This window comes from Melanostigma gelatinosum (assembly GCF_949748355.1).
Source record: "Melanostigma gelatinosum genome assembly, chromosome: 18".
NCBI lineage: Eukaryota > Metazoa > Chordata > Actinopteri > Perciformes > Zoarcidae > Melanostigma > Melanostigma gelatinosum.
The window spans coordinates 10383080-10403420 of NC_136651.1; the positions used below are offsets into that span (position 1 = coordinate 10383080).

The 20341-nt window shown below is 42.0% G+C and overlaps 1 protein-coding gene across 1 annotated transcript; it reads left to right on the plus strand.

Annotated features, from left to right (window-relative positions):
* The first annotated feature begins 409 nt into the window (after nucleotides 1–409).
* On the plus strand, nucleotides 410–20192 carry kdm2bb (lysine (K)-specific demethylase 2Bb). The gene is made up of 21 exons (XM_079290006.1): nucleotides 410–516; nucleotides 1020–1164; nucleotides 1326–1404; nucleotides 1550–1596; nucleotides 2472–2650; nucleotides 2768–2874; nucleotides 4104–4197; nucleotides 4411–4564; nucleotides 4730–4845; nucleotides 5823–5949; nucleotides 6213–6619; nucleotides 6710–6796; nucleotides 11834–12064; nucleotides 13451–13594; nucleotides 13733–13819; nucleotides 13945–14271; nucleotides 14476–15551; nucleotides 15636–15799; nucleotides 16278–16439; nucleotides 17387–17605; nucleotides 18351–20192. The coding sequence occupies exons 1-21, from the start codon at nucleotides 472–474 to the stop codon at nucleotides 18530–18532; spliced, it is 4179 nt and encodes a 1392-aa protein (XP_079146132.1). The 5' UTR covers nucleotides 410–471; the 3' UTR covers nucleotides 18533–20192.
* Nucleotides 20193–20341: the final 149 nt, after the last annotated feature.

A 20341-nucleotide genomic window follows, 5' to 3' on the forward strand; every position in this document is an offset into this window, starting at 1 on the left:
GTATTTTACCGGTTGAACGGACTGTCACACCAGTCCACGTGACACACGTGACGTCCAGCATAGATAAATACGAAGTATTAATATGAGAATGAATGAAAGTAGATAAAGATATTTTTCTTTATAAACACAAGCTATTGTATCGCTCTATTTTCATTAGCATGACAGGCTCATAACATAAACTGTTCGATAATAGTGGATTAAACGTAACGCTTTTTTTGCTTTCCACCACTAACAACAGTGATTGATATGATGTGATAAATGTTTCGTCTTTGTACAAACCAGTTGAAAAGCAGTGAACTAACATGCCGTGACGTTGTCCAACAATGTTTTGGTTCCTGGCGGTGACGTAATACACAAAAACATGGTTCCCTTGTTTTGAACCTGAAACGCGTGCTGAGTGTTTCTTTAACTCCACTACGCATGAAGGTGCATTTCCGAAAGCGAGTGGCTGGAAGACATTGATAAGAGACGATGGCTCAGGCCGTGGAAACGTGTGCTGAATCCGGACGCAGGCTGGTGTGTACCATCCGTTAACGATAGCTAACGAAGCGATATTGGCAGCGAGCTAATTAACGTAGCTAAGCTAACGTCTGCAACGTTGGGATGTTTGTCAAGTCACTTAAGGTGCTCAAGTTTGAGGCCACGGGGAGAAACGATAGCTCTCGCATTTATCATGTTATAGCTTCTTGTATACGTGTAATAGTTCAGTGGACGTATCAGTTAAACCAGATCAGTGAAACCCTGCAAAACACTTGACATGTGTCGTCTTTTCTCAGGACAAGTCTCGTTTCATGTTTATTGTGCTTGACGTCACATTTAATAAACATCTGTACAATGCTACTATAGTAATGTAATTAATCATAATAAAAAATAATTATGACCCTTTACTCCAGTTTTGAAGTTATAGGAATAAAATAAATATGGTGACAAATAAATATGGTTTATGGTGACAGAGCGGCTGTTATGTGTTTCAATTAACGCAATTAACGTGAAATATATCGTCTCGTTTTTAATGGCAGCGCTCCATCTGCCGAACGATGTACGACGAAAACGAGGATTTGTCCGACGTTGAAGAAATTGCAAACATCCGAGGTTTCAGTGTGGAGGAAAAGCTTGTCAGTGACAGTTACAGCGCCACGTTTGTCCATTTCATGGAGGGTAAAGGTAAAGTAACACATAGAATATCGTTTTTTCTTTTGATCAGCCATGGTAGAGGTTTATTGTATTTTGCAATAGAATTGATTAGCAAGATGCATGTCTTTACCACAGTATATATTTGTCTTCCTCTACATGTCTTTGTCTATAATACAATCAATGTCTTCTAGACTTCTCTTATGAATATGTGCAAAGGGAGGCTCTCAGGACCCCACTCATTTTCAAAGAGAAAGATGGACTCGGGGTCAGGTGAGACAACATTTCTGTGAATTTACCAGCTTACAGATAGTTCTTAAGAATAACCATTGACAGTGCTCATGATGCTCATTGAAACCACTTTAGATTTGTTGTATGTTTATGTTTACTGAGTGACCTCAACCCCTATCTTTCATAGAATGCCTGATCCAGAATTTACAGTCAGTGAAATTAAAGGCTTAGTTGGTGAGTAGGATGCTACACACACACACACACACACACACACACACACACACACACACACACACACACACACACAGTAGACGTGTGTGCAAATATGTTTTATTGTTTGGATTTGCGATGATCTGAAGTGTCCTATGTTCCATGAGCATGTACTTCCAGAGCACAGTTTGTGGAAGGTAAATAGTTAAAGAAACGGGTTCAGACCAGTTCTGATGGATTCTGTAGTGTGGTTGGCATAGCTGTAAAACTTGTGGTATCAGCTAAAATGCCTATCTTTTTCAGAAATCGTGAAGAACCGCTCTTTTGCTTAGTGAAATAATGTTTATACATTCAAAAAGCTGCTTTTTGGTAAAATATTGCAGCGAGTGGAAGACGAGATATGCACTAAAACAATATGTATAGCCAAAAATAATCAGGCAAAAAGTCATCGTCACAGTTCAAATTACATGAACAATATATATTATTATTTCAATGGTATTATTGCTTTTTGTTGCCTGTTTTCTCCTTTTTAGGCTAGTATTTAATGAGTGAACACATGCATGTTTATCTATCTGTCTATTTGTATGCCTAAACATATTTGATCAGAACATTTTTGAAATTGCAATTTTCTTTCACATTAAAGTACAGCTGAATGAAGTCAAAACTGAATTAGGGTGTAGTTGCTCCATCTAGTGGGGAAGATGGTGAAATACACGCAGTAGGAGGTTCTTGTTCATGGTGAAATCTGTGAAATGTCAACAATACATGTTTGCTCTGTATAAATATCACAATAGCATGCTAGACTATTCTCTGACAAGTTTACAGACAAATGGCGAACATGTTAATGACAGTGGAAGGGGTCAAAGGTCAACGTCAACTTGTGTTTTTGGTGCTTGCAGGGAGTCGTCGGTCTGTGGATGTTATGGACGTGAGCACTCAGAAAGGCTCTGAAATGAGCATGGCTCAGTTTGTCCGTTATTATGAGACACCGGAGGAAGAGCGGGACAAACTCTTCAATGTCATCAGCTTAGAGTTCAGCCACACTAAGCTGGAGAACCTCATCAAGCGGCCCACAGTGGTAACAGAACATAATTAACTCTGTATGATGGCATAAAAAAATCTGGTACCATATTAAAAGAAAGTATGACTAACAACACTGTGATTGAGGGTTAACAGTGCAGTTTCGCTCTTTTAGGTAGATCAAGTCGACTGGGTGGACAACATGTGGCCTCCTGATCTGAAACATAGCCAAACAGAAGCCACCAATGTAATCTCAGACATGAAGTACCCTAAAGTGCAAAGGTATGACTTTCACAGCAATCTCTCCCGACCTGTATGTCTATGAAAGTCTGTGACTACAAGTGATGGAATGTGTACATATAGAAAATACTTGGGGGTTAAATTGCTGCTCCCTTGTCAGTAAATCCATAATAACATTTTTCTCCTCACATCCGAGTGTCTCATTGTAGAGCGCTGCATGCAGTCTGTGTTAGCCATCTCATGGAAGTGCTCTTGATTGTTGCTAGGCAGCAGAGTTCTCCACAGTGGAGGATGGTTTTATAGCGGCTGCAGTCTGACTGCACATACACCTCTCAGCCAATCAGCTTGCAGCATTTCTACACAGCTAATAGTCAAAACCAATTGTGTCTTGTCTTGTAACCCCAGTCTCTCGCTTTAATTTCCTCCCATCACTCCGAGTCCCTCAGCTGACTTATATTTATTCATTTTGATGATATATATATTTGATAATGCTCATAGTTAGATGAGTGCAAGTGAAAGGGATTTGGTTGTACATAATAGAATAAATTAGGAGCAGATTTTACAGGTATTTTCCTTTATTATTTCAGCCAATAGCAACATTTCATTTCAGTGTCACTCGTAGTGGTTAGTTAAGCTGTTGTCGTGCTGCTAAAGCAATGCTTGGTGTCGGTGCAGACAGACATGTTTTGTGTTACTAAAAATTTGTTGAAGATGCTTTTGGGCTCTGGGAAAAAGTGATGGCCATTTCCTCCACAATTTTCTTACCAGTTAATACATTATTATTATTATTAATTATTTGCTAATAAAAATAATAATGAGTTGCAGCCCTAGTTGCAGTTTCATTATAATCTCTCATGCAAACAATGTAGGATTTTTCTGAAAAACAATGCATGGACTCATATGAAGTGAATCCCTCTCAATCGTCACGGACATTAGAACTGTGCGGTGGTGTCTGTATCCTTTTTTTAAATACAGTTGTTGGGAACATTTTTATAGATAAACAGCTGCTCACATCTGGCTCATTTTCTGAATCATTTGTGCGTCTCGGAGTGCTAATTATTCCTCAATTATTTTCCAGAGGAGCGCTGTCCCATTGTGATCAATTTTCTATGCTGTAGTGCTCCTAAGTGATGTCTTGTGGTGCTTTCGCTGCTGTTTTCAGCAAAACACAGCTGAGATTACTTCTGCCATGTAATTGGTTGAGCTCTGTTTCTCACACTCAACAATATGATTCTCTTGAATTTTGTTGTTGTCTCCTTTTACTGCTGTAGGTATTGTTTGATGAGTGTGAAGGGCTGCTACACAGACTTCCACATCGATTTCGGCGGAACTTCTGTTTGGTACCACGTATTCAAGGGACAGAAAGTAAGTTCATTCTCGTCTCTTATCTGCTATTTTGTGCATCAAATCTTCATTTAACAGTTTAATTTCATTGAACGTTGAGGGAAGAAACTAAGAAAATGTATGTCTGGTAATATAAAGTGTTTCTAACAGTTTCAGAGTTGATATTTCACCTAACCTGGCATCGACTTGTACAGTATAAGTTTTAAATGAAACAAAATCTCTGCTGCTCCTCAGGTGTTTTGGCTTGTGCCTCCAACCCCTCATAACCTTGCCCTTTATGAGGACTGGGTCCTGTCAGGCAAGCAGAGTGATGTCTTCCTGGGAGACCGAGCTGATGGGTGCCAGAGAGTGGAGCTTGCGCAAGGATACACGTTCTTCATCCCATCTGGTGTGTTGGCATGGTTGTTTTGAAAGTAGCCAGCAGGAAAAGATTAGCTGCCTCTTCAAGGAACAGTAATGCTAAGGCTGTACCTGACTATTATACGGTATGTGAATTTGCCTGAATCCTCCGTTTCTCTTTTGTGTTTGTGTTGTACTTTTTTTTGTAATTAAGGGTGGATTCATGCTGTCTACACTCCAGAGGACACCCTGGTATTTGGAGGCAATATTCTGCACAGCTTCAACATTCCTATGCAGCTTACCATCCACGAGATAGAGAATAGGACTAAGGTAGGAGCCTCGCGGGATTCTCCATTGTGTGGCTGAACTGTTTGCCTGCACTGCAAGATGTTAAGATACATGATGAATCAATCTCTCTGAGAACCAGGGGAAGGCGAAGAGGTCACCTGCAAGATACAGGAGAATGAGAGATGTGATGGAGGAGGAATTGATTTGCCTGAGATTGAAAGAGAAAGAAGGGATAAGAGTCAAAGGGCAAAATATTTGGGAGTGACAAAATGACAACAAATATCAATGTTTAAGTCAGGAAGATGTGTCAGAGCAATACTCATCTGTTTGTTGTAAGATATTGGTAGCTCGATAAGAAAAGGGGCACTGTAAGTGATTATACATCGAAGAAAGATGCATCTATAATCGTTGTTTGGAAAGTTTTAACACCCAACACAACACAACAAGAAAATAATTTTCCTTTTTCTACATCAGTGCGGTGTACTTTGTGCTCCACCAAAATCCATATTCTGAAGCTCTTCACATTTAACAAAAAAAATGATGAAATATGACCTCTTTCTTTCTAATAAGTTTTAAAGCTGTATTATTGCAAAAGAGTAATCGTATTACATGAGTCTAAGAAAAGGAAAAAGGAGAAACAACACAAAAAACCGAAAGGGAAGAAAGAAAAACGACACAAACGTAAAAAATAATCCCTGTGGGATTGCAGTTTGTCCCTGAAGACGTGTGCATGTTTCCTTGTGTGCACGAGAGGACAGAGTCTGAAGTGATGGAGATAACGTATTGCGATTGAGTAATAATCTCTTCACACTGCTGTCGCTGCCACTGATCCGTGTTCTGTCTGAAGTCTCTGTCATGTAAAGAGACAGAACTCTGGTTAAAACGAACACACGGGCAAGATTACACGGCATTTAAGAAATCAGGTTACTACAAGAAGCCAACAATAAATAACCTGAGTGCATGTTAATATTCGGTGTTTTTCAGGGTCACACTGATCGTTTCTCCCCCCCTGTTTTTAGGTTAATTCCAAGTTCCGTTTCCCCTTCTACTATGAGATATGCTGGTATGTCCTGGAGCGATACCTGCACTGCCTCACCAAACGCTCCTACTTTTCTCAGGAGATCCGCAAGGAGCCTGTGCTAATGGGTGAGTGAAGTTAAGTAATGCAGCTGCTCATCACTATTGGACGTACTCAAGAAGGTGCATTGTGGGTTACCCGCCGTGTTTGCAACCAGACATGTCAGGCATTCAGTTTCAGTGCAATGGTGGATCACAGGAGTCATTCTTTGCTATTTCCAGATGTATTAGTTCTGCAGCTGATGGCATTCTCTCAACAAGAAGAACAATACAATGTGGAAATGTGATAAGTCATTTGCCACACCTATTTTTCTCTCTTTTCGTCCCTTCAGACTTTGAGACAAAGGCAAACACAGAGAGCCCCTACTCCGACTCAAGGAGCCAGGACATGAACGAGGACTCGTGTGAGACTCAAGTCAGGGATGGCCAGAGTGAAAAACCAGAGAAAGCTTCCCAGGACGGCCCCGGCTCTCCCGACAACCGGAGGGGCCAGCACCTCAAAGCTGTTTTATCTGTTGACTCGGAGGACAGCTGTAATCCCGGCTCCACATCTCTGGAGTTCCCTCAAACCCCCTCGGACTCTCCAGCCTCGGAGTCTCTGAATAAATGGACGCATTTGACCGAGTTTGAACTGAGCGGACTCAGGACGCTGGTTGAGAAGCTGGAGTCGCTCCCTGAAAATAAGAAATGTGTTCCGGAGGGAATAGAGAACCCACAAGCCCTGCTGGAAGACATGAAGGTAAGAAACCAGAAAGAGGACACGGTACAAAGTCATCTTCACAATATATGCCATTCAACAGCCATTTGTCTGTTCTCTGTGGCTGTCTAGGTTGTCTTAAAGGAACACGCTGATGACGACCCCAAATTAGCGATCACTGGAGTTCCTGTGGTTTACTGGCCAAAGAAAACTATAAAGGTACGAATACTTGAGTGGCACTCCGAGGCTTTATAATTGCTTTTGGACCAAATATTGTTGAATAGAAATAGAAAAAACTGAGCCCAGGTGATGATCAGAGCCTGGTTTGATCACCTGTCACTTGACTCGTGGTGCATAACATTTCTGAACTTTTGTCATTGCACTGTCTACAACATCTTGACCTTTATAGATGGATATTGAGAAGATGGCAGGAGTACAGTTTATGTTTTAAAGGAGTTCAAATGTGGTGATGATATAGCTACAGCCCACTGACGACTGACTGATGGTCAGTGACCAGTAACCAGTAACGGTGTGAAACAATAATTTAATGTCATACAATTAATAATCAACGGACAACATGATCTTGCTTTTGATATGTTTGACTTACTGTCAAAGAAGGGTCTGGTTTTTAATATCAACACTATAAGAACGCTCTTTGCTTTCCGCCATACCTCTACATACTGTATGTTGCTGTCATGAACATACTTTAGTGTTGTTTTCAGACCAGATACACAACTTCACTGCTTACATGTTTGTTGTTACACTCCAGGCTTACTTAGAAATTAGAAAAGGACATTTTCAGTCAGTGCTGATGCTCTTTACTTCAGTACTACTTACGCATTTGCCCTTTGGTCATCAGTGTGCTGCACAAATAAACCTCCTCAGATATTGTATGACTTGTCTAGCTGTGAACACTTGCAGGTCTGAAGTGTGTTTAATGTCTGTTTGATTTATCTCGAGGTGAGCAGGAGGCTGTAAGAGGGTCAACATCAAGGCTTTTACATTTATTGGCTAAATCTAAGATGAAAAATAATGACCGAGTATGAAAAGGTCGAAATGACTATTTTTGAAATGACACACAGATGTACAGTGTTTATTTTTAACGCTTATTGACACCATAAAAATGTGGAGGCATAAATATTTAATGGTGGTAAAAAATACAGTAGGTGCAAAGGAATCTCAGCCAAAAATAACTAAAATGTGAGTTTTAATTCCTAAAATATGTTTGCACGTTCCACATTGATAACTCTATTGAAGCTAACTGTTTTATATTTTATATGTTCTAAACACACTTTTAAACTTGCTGTGAATAATTCATTGTCCAAACAGATGCATGAAGTGTGTAACAGGCGGAGGAGGCCTCAACAGGAGGTTGCAGGGTGGGACGTGTTGTATCTGAATGTATGGAGGCGAATGCTGTTGGTTTTATGGACCCTCTGGATCACCCCCACCCGTCCCGCCAGAGGCCAGCTGCTGCTGGTGGGGCCTCTTTGTGTTTGCCTTTTGTAATGAGATGCCATCTGGCTCTATTGGCTGTGTGGAGCCCTCTCTCCTCTCCCTGTGATACCCATCATGAATATGACAACGCCGTCGCTGCATTTTGTCTCCTCATTGGATGAAGGCAGACACCCCCAGTGCATATTCTGATGCACAGCAGTCTCCCATTGGCCCGGCGCTTCTGAACACCCCTCCTGTTCTTTTCTGGGAGTGGACCCATATTAATGAGGCAGGCTTGTCTGTGTTTCCTACATCTGCTTGTGGTATTGTGGAGCTTTAGAGTAGGAGGGAGGGCTGTAGGCCAGACAGCAGTAGCAAGGAGTAGAAGGAGGAGGAGACTGCAGCCATGTCAGTTTGCTGTGAGCTGGACGATGCGTGAAAACCAGCCATGGCCATGTCGCTGAGCGCTGATGATGAGGACTACGATTCAGACTCTGAGCAGGTTAGCACACACAACCTCTGCAGGCAGGCGTAGTGAGGCCACCAGAGGAATGCTTGTGCCAGACAGAGCAGTGTGCAGCATCACAGGGCAGCGAGGAAATGGAGCTTCCTGGAGAGAAATGCATTTATTCAGTTCATTTATTCTGTGCTTGGTCTTGGTGCTTGATTTTTTTGCCCTTTGTTTTTCTGATAGGTTTGCTGTTTGTGTGTGTGTGTGTGTTTTTGTCAGGTGAAACCAGCAATAGGAGAAGGCTGTGTTTATATAGCTCAGAGCCTCAGGGCTGCTATTGGTTGTCTCAAAGCAGAGGAATGGAAATTCATGTCGATGCAGAGGATTAATCTTTCATGGTTTGGTTGTAAAAGCACCAGATACAAATATCAGAATATGTGTCAAACCAACAAAAGGTTACGTGTTCATTAGAAAGCAGTTATTATGAAAGGAATATTCAAGATTGTTCGGTTTAAATGGCTGAGAGATCTAAGATGAGACTTGCTTACACAGCAAGAAATGTGGAAAGTTAATTTGAATATCTCTTTTGCTTAACTCTGAACCACCCCCCCCCCCCCCCCCCCCTCACATTCATTCTTTGGCCGCATTTGGATTTGAAAAACATTGACTGCAGAAGTCCATTTCACTCTTTTGACAAATAGTATAAAACGTTTTCTGTTGTGGTTGTTCCAGTCATGTAAATGTAATATATGTTGAAGAACCTGCAAGTTTAGATTTCAGGTAGTGTAGCCCAAAAGCATCCAGCACCAGCCTGAACAACTTTACACTTGATTAAATACCAGCTATATCTCCTGAACGTGCACTGCATACTCTGTACAGTGGTTTACTGAGTTGCTGCTGTTCAGTCCACCATCCTCAGCTTCTGAGTAACTATACACTCCAGAGGTTTTACTCAGGTTGGTGTGTGGTTGTTCCACTTTCCTTATGTCATTATGTAAAATCGGGGCTTAACACAACATACCGGGTACGAGAGAAGTCACATGTTTTTGTCTTTGTTTTTCAAATACAGCATCAACTTTATAACATATGCCAAAGTAAACCCTCCAAGAACTTGTGAACACATGTTTTTTTTTGCAAATAAAAATTTTTCCCACATAGAAAAGAGGCAATAATAATTTCAGAAACGTGATAAATATGGGACGGTGTTCATGGCTTTAAAAAGCACAGTGTTGTGTGATCTCATCTGATCTGATTTTGAATTTCTTCGGCTTCTGATAAAACAATATGTCCTGTTGTTTCTGCAATCTGTGCATGCACCGTCTTCAATGTGTGTTTAAGGTGATGTTAAGTATATCCACACAGTAATTGATTTCCACTGCTCCCCACAGTAGCTTCAGAGGCTCCAAGCCAGTGTCAATGAACATTAAAGTCTGCTTCTCATCATGTTTCCCAGCTGAATGGGCTTTGAAGAGCCATTGAATTACTAGTTGGTTACTTGCACTGTCCTTGCACTGAGGAAAGGTGTGTATTACGTGCTGTGAAGAGGTGTGTGTACTACAGCTACTCATGCTAAACACTTCAACCTGAGACAGAAAGTCGTTCCTAAGAGTGATAAGCAGTTTATTTCTTTGCTCCTTTTATTCAGAGCTTCAGAGGAATATCTGCTTTAGAGATCACTCGCATAGTGGACGGGGAGATTTAGGGGACAATATGGACAGCGTTCTGAAGTATCTTTTTATTTGCCTCTTACACCTGCAGTTACAGCTTAGGCTTCAGGTATACGTACATGTGTGTACATGTTATTCAATGTGATGTGACATGAGCAGATCGCTCATAACTCCGACCTGTTGTCTCATGTTTGTAGGAAGTGGCAAATTACAGATTATGGCTTTGTGTCTTTTCCTTGGCTGTTTGGTGTCATCCCAGTGTGGCAGACGTCCTGTCTCTAATCCCCTTGAGTACCCCCAGAACAGTCCAGGGCAGACTGCACAAGCCCCCCCCCCCCCCCCCCCCCAAATATTTCACTCTAATCCTGTCTGACACACACATATCTGACTCCCTATGTCAGTCTATTTCATGGCTATTGTTAGAATACGTTATTGTAATGTGGCTAAGATTGAGCCTTCTTTCTTTTTCTGTTAGAGAGTCTCATTACAGCTCTTATTGGTTACAAGTCAGTGTGTCATAGACTGTTCTGTTAGGGAATGGGACGTGGCTGTTGCTATGCTGACTCCAGGAGAATCTGCACTGCCGATGCAACTAAAGAAATCTGATCTTCATTTCCAAGAGCTGCAGTCTTTTGCACTCCTTCTCCTTGTTTATTTCATCTCACACGTTGCTACGTATTTTCCTCACACGGCACGGTTGGCAGCATACAGTGCGTGCGGCTTTTCATGATCAGAATATGTTGTTGTGGTCGGGCTCTGAGCCCGAGAAGGAGCAGAATGTATAATACCAGAACAATAATGATGGAGATCAAAAGCATCTCATCTCCATTACCCACTTCTATCAAATAGAGCACATTTAATGTGTACTGTTGTAAATCAGTCGGCGCCCTCCGAACACAGAATAATGGCTCCATGTGTGATATGTAGCTGTAAGTGCAGCTTTTCTTTGAAGTAGAAACATGCAAGCAAGTGCAGTGCTAAATTTGGAAGAGGCCCCCAGGGACATTCTTAATTTGTTTGTTTTTCTCCTGGATCCTGTGCTTTAACAGCCATGACTGAAGAAAAAAAACCCATCAGCAAATGTATGTGTGTTGATATGTGTATATTCATATATGGATGCATCTCTGTTAGGATCTATTTGACCCAGAGTTACAAAGCGCAAAGAAAGGATTAATGCTTACATAACGCTGACCCCTGCTGAATTTAATAGAATACGTACATGATTCTAAGTGCTTATTATTGAGCCAAAGCACCATTATTAATTGAAATGCAATGTAATTTAGGTCATTCGATGGAGGAGCTCCTCGGAGCTTAATGCCTCCCTTTTAATTTAAGCTGACATTTTGGTTAAAAAGAAATTACTGAATTGTCAAATCGATTTTTTTTACCATTTAGTACAGAGTGAGATAATGATTGAAAAGCATTTGCAGTCTTCTTTGTGAAAGATAATAATGATGCTTGCTGCCCATGACGTATTACGTACTACACATTTGCTTCACAGTATTGTGTAAATGCACTTATATTTGCTATATTTGACTACTTAACTATATTTACGTAGCATTTGTTATCTATCTTTTTGAAAAAGTCCTCTGTCTTGATATCAACAAACCAATTCATCTGACCTTTTAGATACCTGTTTGTGAAATATTTCATGCCTTATAATTTTAGGTGCATGACACTGTATCCTCTTTATCCTCTTAGCCCCGGCCTCCCAACCGGCCGAAACCCAAGATGGCAGCTTCTCCTGCATCAGCAGTCAAGCTGTCAGCTGGTCGGGGAACATCTGGTGCCAGGAGGAGAAGGACGCGCTGTCGGAAGTGTGAAGCATGCCTGCGGACGGAGTGTGGAGAGTGCCACTTTTGCAAAGACATGAAGAAGTTTGGTGGGCCAGGCCGCATGAAACAGTCCTGCATCATGAGGCAGTGCATTGCAGTAAGTTCACTGTTCATAATGTTCTCAGCTGTAGGTAAAGCCAGCAGGTTTAGCTTAGCTTAGCATAAAGACTGACAACAAGGGGGTACAGCTAGCCTGGCTCTCTCAAAAGGTCAAACGAAATCTGCCGACCAGCACCTCTAAAGCTTGCTGGTTAACACGTCATGTCTTGTTTGTTTAATCTACACAAAACCAAAAATGATTTCCCGCTGAGATCCTGGAATGTTTTTGCATTTTTTGCACTTTTTGCAATTTGGGTTTTGTACAGATTAAACAAACAAGATACGACAAATTAGCCAGCGAGCTTTAGTGTTTTTTTTATCTCCCTTTAGGAGAGCTGTTTCCTCCTGCTTCCAGTATTTATGCTAAGCTAAGCTAACTGCTATCTGGCTCTAGCTGCATAATCAGCCTGCAGACATGAGAGTGGAATCAATTTTCTGAAGTAATTTCTTCAAATCTCAAACCGTTTTCCTTTGAATTCCACTCACGTTGAATACTTTTGGTTTTGGGTCCATGTGGCTGTGAGGTTGTTGCTAGGGTGCTCAACATTGTTGCTAGGGCAGTACAGGGTGATTACTATGGGTGTTTCAGGTGGTTGCTATGGTAGCAACACATGTAATATAAATAAGCATCTGCAGCAGCAGAAGCAGACGGCAGCTGTAGTAGCAGTCACAGACGACGATGGAGAGAGACAAAGACTGCGTTTACATGTTTCAGCACCACGGACAGAGACGAGCAGAGGCATCAACAGACGATGAGGAAGATTCAGTTTGAACGAATGACCGCAGTAAACGAGAGCGAGACTTGGCATCTGTCCCAATGTCCCACACGTGCGGCCTTAAGCTCTTTAGCAACTGTGTCCCACTTTTAAGATATGCCAATGTGCTAAACCCACTCCTGGTGTACACTCAATACTGCTTCGGCGCAGTACTCGGCGCTAAGAGCGTGCTTTAGTTCCTCATGGTCTGGTGTGAAACATTTGCCAATTTGTTAGGGGTGATGCAACTAGCCTGTTTGCTAATTCAGTAAACAATTTGCAAGTTGTTAAGTTCATGACATATTGAATTCATTGAATGTAGTTAAATGCAAATAAAACAAAACGTTCAATATAAATGGTGGTGGCAGACGATGAAATACTCGACTTTCAAAAAACATCAACAACAATACACATCTTACTCAATATACTGTTTAAACCACAGTACACAAGATAGCTAACTCACTTGAGTGCAGCATGTAATTAAACCTTAAATTAATGGAAACATTGTGGCGTGACAGTGTGAGTTAAATAGTCCGTCAAGCACACTTGTGGCCAAGAGCAATTGTTCCTAAAGAGGATATTAGTTTGATACGGCAGCCTTGTCCTCAAGCATCTGTTTTTGTCTGCAGCCTGTCCTGCCGCACACAGCGGTGTGTCTCGTCTGTGGAGAGGCAGGGAAAGAGGACACAGTGGAGGATGAGGAGGAGAAGTTTAACCTTATGCTCATGGAGTGCTCCATCTGCAATGAGATTGTTCATCCTAACTGTCTCAAGGTAAATTAGTCAACGTCGGTACGTGTTGAATGTTGTCAGACGAAGTGACGAATCAGGTGGAGGTGGTGCTGATGTGGCTGTTAATGCTGAGGTAAATGCAGCCAATGCAAACTTAACGCAAAACCTCCTCTTGTTTAGGTGAAAGATTCCAACGGAGTAGTCAACGATGAATTGCCAAACTGCTGGGAGTGCCCAAAGTGCAATCATGCTGGGAAAACAGGAAAAGTAAGTATCTGTATGGACTGTTTGAATCATGAACTCATTCAGTGAAAAGTGAAGTTTTCCTCAGAAACTCAGAACCAGAGGAATAAAGTTGTGCTCTCTGTTTTTCTAACCTTTTGGCCTCAAAGCAAAAAAGGGGGCCAGGATTTAAGTACGCGTCAAACCTTCCTGGTTCGCTACTGAAAGAACCACGGTTAAACCGGGATTCGAAAGACGAGCCTGACCCCCCGATGTTGGCCACAGCAACTGTTACTGCTTTGACTACCACATCCGCTGTGAAGAGAAAAGCGGAGAGGGAGGAAATCCCTAAGAGGAAAGAGGAAGAGCCTCCAAAGAAACGTCCTCCCTTGCTGTCTCTGGATGGTATGCTCCGACCAAGGCTAGAGGACAACCCGCTGAGGAAGAAGAGGAAGCTTTTTGACACCCATGATGAACCTGTAATTGTGAAAAAGAAGGTAAGACCCCCATCTGTTCGTTGTCTTATCAGTTATACTGAATCGTGTGGACACTGTGCAGTTTTATAAATCAATATGGCGCTCAATTCTCTTGAACATTGAACATACAGATACATACAAATGTGCAAAAACTATCCTCAAATGCACACTGATAAACTGACAACTGCTTTAAAAACCAACTATGTGTCTTCTATTCTTTCTTAGAAGAAGCTTTCAAAACCGGATGATCCTTTGACTCCGAAGATGTTGCGGCAAATCAAGACAGAAAATGATCACGGCGATGAAGAAGACGACCAGGAGGATCACGAAGAAGATGGATTTCCTTTGGACAGGATTCATTTAAAGGGGAAACGTGAATATGATGACGAGGACCAAGCCGAAGACGAAGAGGGAGGGGAAGAGGAGACAGTGAAAAAAGAGAGAGACAGCAGTACGGAAGACAAAGCCAAGGTCCTGTTAAGTTCACTGCTAAGAACATCCGCAGCCAGAGAGAGTGAACAATCCTCCAACTCTCCCCGAGCTGGACCAAGCAGCGAATCAGGAGAAGCACAGGAGAGGAACTCTGCTCAGCTAAAGGCTCGCCATCAGCGGCGACGCCTCCCCAACAAAGAGCTGAGCAAAGAGTTCAACCTGGAGATTCCCAAGAAAGAAGACTGTCTCTCCAACCAAAACCACGGCTCAGTGAAGACGGAGGACGGTTCGGCCAATCACAATCGACGGCCGCTGAAGAGCGAGGACTCCGTGACCAATCACAACCGTAAACCACTGAAAACGGAGGACTCGACCGCTAATCAGAGCCGCAGGGCCCTTAAAACAGAGGAAGGTTTGGCCAACCACAACAGACGCCCGCTGAAAACGGAGGACAGCCTGGCCAATCAAAACCACAGGCCTGTAAAAACTGAGCCTGAGAACGAAGTAGAGGACCAAAAGCCTCGATGGCCTCTTAATAACGGCAGCAGCGACCTGGGCGACTGGCTGCGGCACAGGGGGAGGGAGGTGAACGAGACGCCGCATGGATACTCGCCACTGGGCTGGAACAGAGGCATGCAGATCACACCCATATGCCCCCGTCCACTCCCCTGCCGGTCACCGCCAAAATGCATCCAAATGGAGCGTCATGTGATCCGGCCCCCTCCCATCAGTCCTCCGCCTGACAGACTCCCGCTGACCGACGGTGAAGCGCACGTGATGCGAAGGGAGATGTGGATGGCGGTGTTCGGCCACTTGACTCACAGAGATCTTTGTGTGTGCATGCGTGTCTGCAGGACCTGGAACAGATGGTGAGTGCAACATGTGCTGTGCAGTTGAAAACATGTCTTCCACACTTCGTTACACCCGTCTGTAAAAACACCGTGTCTCGCCAGGTGCTGCGACAAGAGGCTTTGGAAGCACGTGAATCTGAACCGCTGCAAGTCCATCACACCTCTCATGCTGAGCGGCATCATCCGGAGACAGCCGGCGGCTCTGGACCTCAGCTGGACCAACATCTCCAAAAAACAACTCAGCTGGCTCATCAACAGACTGCCAGGTAAATACATTCAACCAGCAAATCGCCTGTGTGTTCGGTGTGTGTTCACAAAAAACTGAAAAAAGTTTCGATTTTAAGTAGTTTTTAATAAGTCATAGTTCTCATATGTCCCCATGTGGATCATCTACATGGATAATTGTGTCTCCAGAGGCTCCATGAATCCAGACGTTTTTTTCTTTGTTGCTTCTAAATGTCTTTGCTGGATCACTCAGCTAATTAGATGAGAATACTCACTGCTTCTGTGTCGGTTTATTTTGTGACCGCAGATTAACTAAAACTCTGGAGACGTAAAAAACTGAGAAATAGGGCACATTTCTTCAACAGACTGAATGAGAGTCTGCAGTATATTTGGCTTGCAGTGATGCCGCTTGGGGCCACAAAGAACAGGTTTTATATCGTTTACAGAAGATCAGTGAATTGTATCTTCGTGTAAAAGGTGTCTGACATGAGGCTCTGTGTGCCCCTGCTGTTTCTGCAGGTCTGCGTGTGCTGCTGTTGTCCGGATGCTCTTGGGTGGCGGTCTCTGCTCTTTGCACCTCCAGCTGTCCTCTTCTGCGAACTCTGGATGTTCAGTGGGTCGAGGGACTGAAAGATGCCCAGATGAGGGACCTGCTGTCGCCTCCCACAGATAACAGGCCAGGTACCGACCTGCAACTCACACACACTGTCTGAACAGTCTGAGGCTGAGTGAGCAACACCGTGGAGCAATAGGAAACTATTATTATTATTATTAGGAATAGGAAATGAATGCGAGGAGTGGATATTTTATGTGTAATTAATATCCACTAAAACATAAAAAAATGGGTCGCATAAAAAAAAACCCATAAAAAAAGTTACTCAAGCAGGATTAAATACTGCATTTGTTCGTGACTATTTTTATTTGCCGATTAATACACCATTGGCTCTCTAGTGATTATAGCAGGAAGGTTTATAAGGAAGGTGTATAAGGGGTTGAAGTCAAGATGAATCATATTTTGCACCTATTTAATTAACAATATATACAAAAAAATGTATTTCTTCGTATTTTTTATATCTAAATCCAATCATGTTTTCTTCCTGTAAAACAAGGTATGAAGTGTGCTTAAATGAGCTAGTACCAACCAGTTTCAATCAATAATACCATGACAGCCATCAATCTGCAACTTTTAGCGACAAGGGAGGTTTGTGTGGCGCTCCAGTCGATCGGTAGCACGCTACATTCTAAGCACGGACACTTTTCAGGGGTCTCATCAAATGTGAAGGATTTGACTTAAATCCCTCTTGTAACTGCATGCCGCTCAAATATTCCGCTTCACTTGGAAACACGTAACGGTACAGAAGCTGAAAACATTCGAACAAAAAAAAAAATCAACGACAGTGTCCCATGTTTATGGTTATGAAGGAACATCACTCAGTGCAACGTTGTGGCTCATTGATGTGTTTTAATAGTTTTTGAACAGCAACGGCGGTCATTGTCACAGAGGAATAAGCCGTATCTGGCTTTGGAAACAAGCCATACGTACAACATAATGCTTGTTAGATGGGACTATCTACAAAATAGCACCTTCACCATGATTGTGTCTCAAACATCCGTCTTCTGCTGTTTAGGTCAGATGGACAACAGGAGTAAACTGCGTAATGTGGAGGACCTGCGCCTGGCAGGCTTGGACATCACAGACACGTCTCTGCGCCTCATCATACATTACATGCCCTCGCTGTCCAAGCTGGACCTCAGCTACTGCAACCACGTCACCGACCAGTCCGTCAACATCCTGACTGCTGCAGGGACGACCACCAGAGACTCGCTCACTGACATCAACCTGTCAGGTAGGAGCCTGTCTTTGTTGGTCTGCCTGCTTTTGACTTGCTCCCCCGAATGGCTAAATCCTGATAAGATGTGTTGAATTGTTGTGTCTATCCACTTCCAATGAATTTATACATCAGTTCCATAGACGTGGAGAAAATATTTGACTTTTCAGATGTGCAATGCAGCACAGTGAATATTTTGTCATATCGTTGTCGAATAGTTGCCAACAGAAAATGATTTAAAAAGCTACTGATACCAAAAGTTCTGTCTGGAAGGTACTGTGAGAAAATACATCTAAACACCGCCATGTGGGCCAGTTTATTAGGCACACCTCAGCTAAACTAATGCAGTCTGATGCAACAATCCTGCAATAAATCGGACCTTCATGAGGATTTTAATGTGCAGTTTTTGTAGAAACTGTTTTGAAGAGGTTGTCGTTTGTGTTCAGCGGCATGAAATTATTCACAAATCGTGGAATACATTTTTATAGAATTTCAAGCTAACTACATCTTATACGCTGGAATACCATTAAATGTGAAACGCATTGAACCAAAGGGCTATTATGGAAACTGCTGAAAGGCAAATGCATTTTGGCCTTCTAGCTCCTCATGTATCCTGAAACACTGCCCGCCATCATGAGGATTTCATGTCCTAGAATATCGTAAAGCCTTGAATTAATCCATGTGTGTCATAGCTTATGTCAGTGCAGGTGATGCGCTACGCATCGTTTGTTCGTTCTCTCCTAACCCCAATTTCTCCCTGCAGTGTGCAACAGGGTCACAGACCAGTCGCTGACCTATTTCAAGCGCTGCGGAAGCATATGTCATATCGACCTGCGATACTGCAAACAGGTGAGCAAGGAAGGATGCGCCCGGTTCATCGCAGAAATGTCCGTTAGCGTGCAGTTTGAACTGATCGAAGAGAAGCTGCTGCAGAGGATCAGTTAGGAACGCGGAAGACTGTGTGACACTCACGAGCGGTGAGACTGCTGACCACATGGAGGCAGCAGACGACTGTGTGCTTCGTTTACACCCCGCCGACACCAGGACGCGTCTCTGTCTGACGTAAGAGGAAGCTGTGCTGCTCAGCCAGAATGTAAAAATGGAAATCTTGTCCCGTGAAGGCAATATTGCAAAAATGTTTTTGTTGTTGTTTGCACCTGTTTATAAGTTATTTATTTCTTCATATATTGATTGTTTATGTATCGTATCATGGCTATCTTTTAGTGTGAATAGATTCTTTTGTTTTTGTTTTTGTTCCAATGCAAAGTTTATTGCATTAGAGTAATATTTTTGTATCAGAAAGTGTTTCATACATTTATGTGCAGTATTGATTGCACCACTGTACAGTATCATACCATTGGAATTGATAATCAATCGGCATTACTGTTAAGCTCTTAATTGTTGAGAGGCAAAGGTCTAATGATTTGTTGCCAAACTGTCGGACGGTAGCTTCTGTTTGTGTTTTTATATTTGATTATATGTTTCAGTGCCCTGTTGATGTTCGGACAAAGGTGCTGTATGTGTTGTTTTCCATATAATGATACAATTTGCACTGATACAGTAAATACGAATACATGAATGTATTCACACATACACTTTACAGTGTACAGTCTATAAAGCTTTTTTTTTCTTTCTAAAACTAAAATGTTCCGCTGACTCTACTAACAGCTTCTAGTTAACTGGGTTATATTAAGACATAGCTGCATACAAAGGTCTCTGCCAGTCTCCGCCACTCTTTAGTATTATTGTTGCTTTGTGAAAGGACGCGTTTTAGCTCTGCATGCAGCAAAGACGCATGTTTACACCACAGGCAATAGGGTTAGTAACTGAAACAATATAATCATCTGTTTACTCCCATCAGCTGAACTCCACACGATAAAATAAGAAAGAGACTCAGTGCTGAATCATGCAAAAAAAGAAAGAAAGAAGCAACAATGAACAGAATGAGATGTGACATTTGCATACATCTTTTGGATGAGGCTGACATGATGAACTCAAACAGGCCAAGAGGCTGAAAGAAATGAGTACTGTATGTTTCAAAATCCTCATGACCCCAGAAATGTGATTATAGGAAGTGAGCAGTATAGTATTCTGTTTCCAAGGGCAGAGATGAATATATTTTATTTAAAAGATATAAAGCCAGTGTCAGTAAACCAGAGTATGAAAGAGGATCACAATCCTGTCACTGAGCCTCTGCCATTTGAAAAACACATCTTTCCTGAAAGGTTTGTGCAAATGTGATTTTGTTTGTTCTTTTTTCTTAGAGACTAATATATATAAAATATATATATATATTTCTTAACACCGGTTGTTTTCTTTAAAGCTTGATTGAGTTGAAGGTCTGAAGATAAAGTACTTAGCGCATCAGTTTAGTAGCATTTTCACAAGTGTTGTTTCTTACACATTTATTCATCCGAATATTAAAAGTTGCTAATTTTGCAATTGGAACTTAGTCTAACAAATGTCGGACTCAACAGTTAAATTATTTGACAGGTTTACATTTTTCTTGAAAACTAAACTTTTTTTTAAAGATAAAGTCTTTTTGACTGGCACTTGATACAGTTCAGTGGATGGGTTTACGTTTACATTTTATTTCTGTTTTTTATGAAAGCAACATGTCTCCATGATATATTTTAGTACATTACTGTAAATGTGCAGTCTGTACATTATGTACATGTAAAGCCTCTAGGAAAAGTTAAGTCAACCTTTGAGATATTAAATCATTTTAAATAATGAGCTGTGTGTGAGTTATTA

Excerpts from the sequence above, each read along its gene's own strand:
- kdm2bb (XM_079290006.1), top strand. The coding sequence starts at position 472 with ATGGCTCAGGCCGTGGAAACGTGTGCTGAATCCGGACGCAGGCTG. Across the intron at positions 6,620-6,709 it reads CCCTGCTGGAAGACATGAAG|GTTGTCTTAAAGGAACACGC; the intron begins GTAAGAAACCAG and ends GTGGCTGTCTAG. Across the intron at positions 14,272-14,475 it reads CTGTAATTGTGAAAAAGAAG|AAGAAGCTTTCAAAACCGGA; the intron begins GTAAGACCCCCA and ends ATTCTTTCTTAG.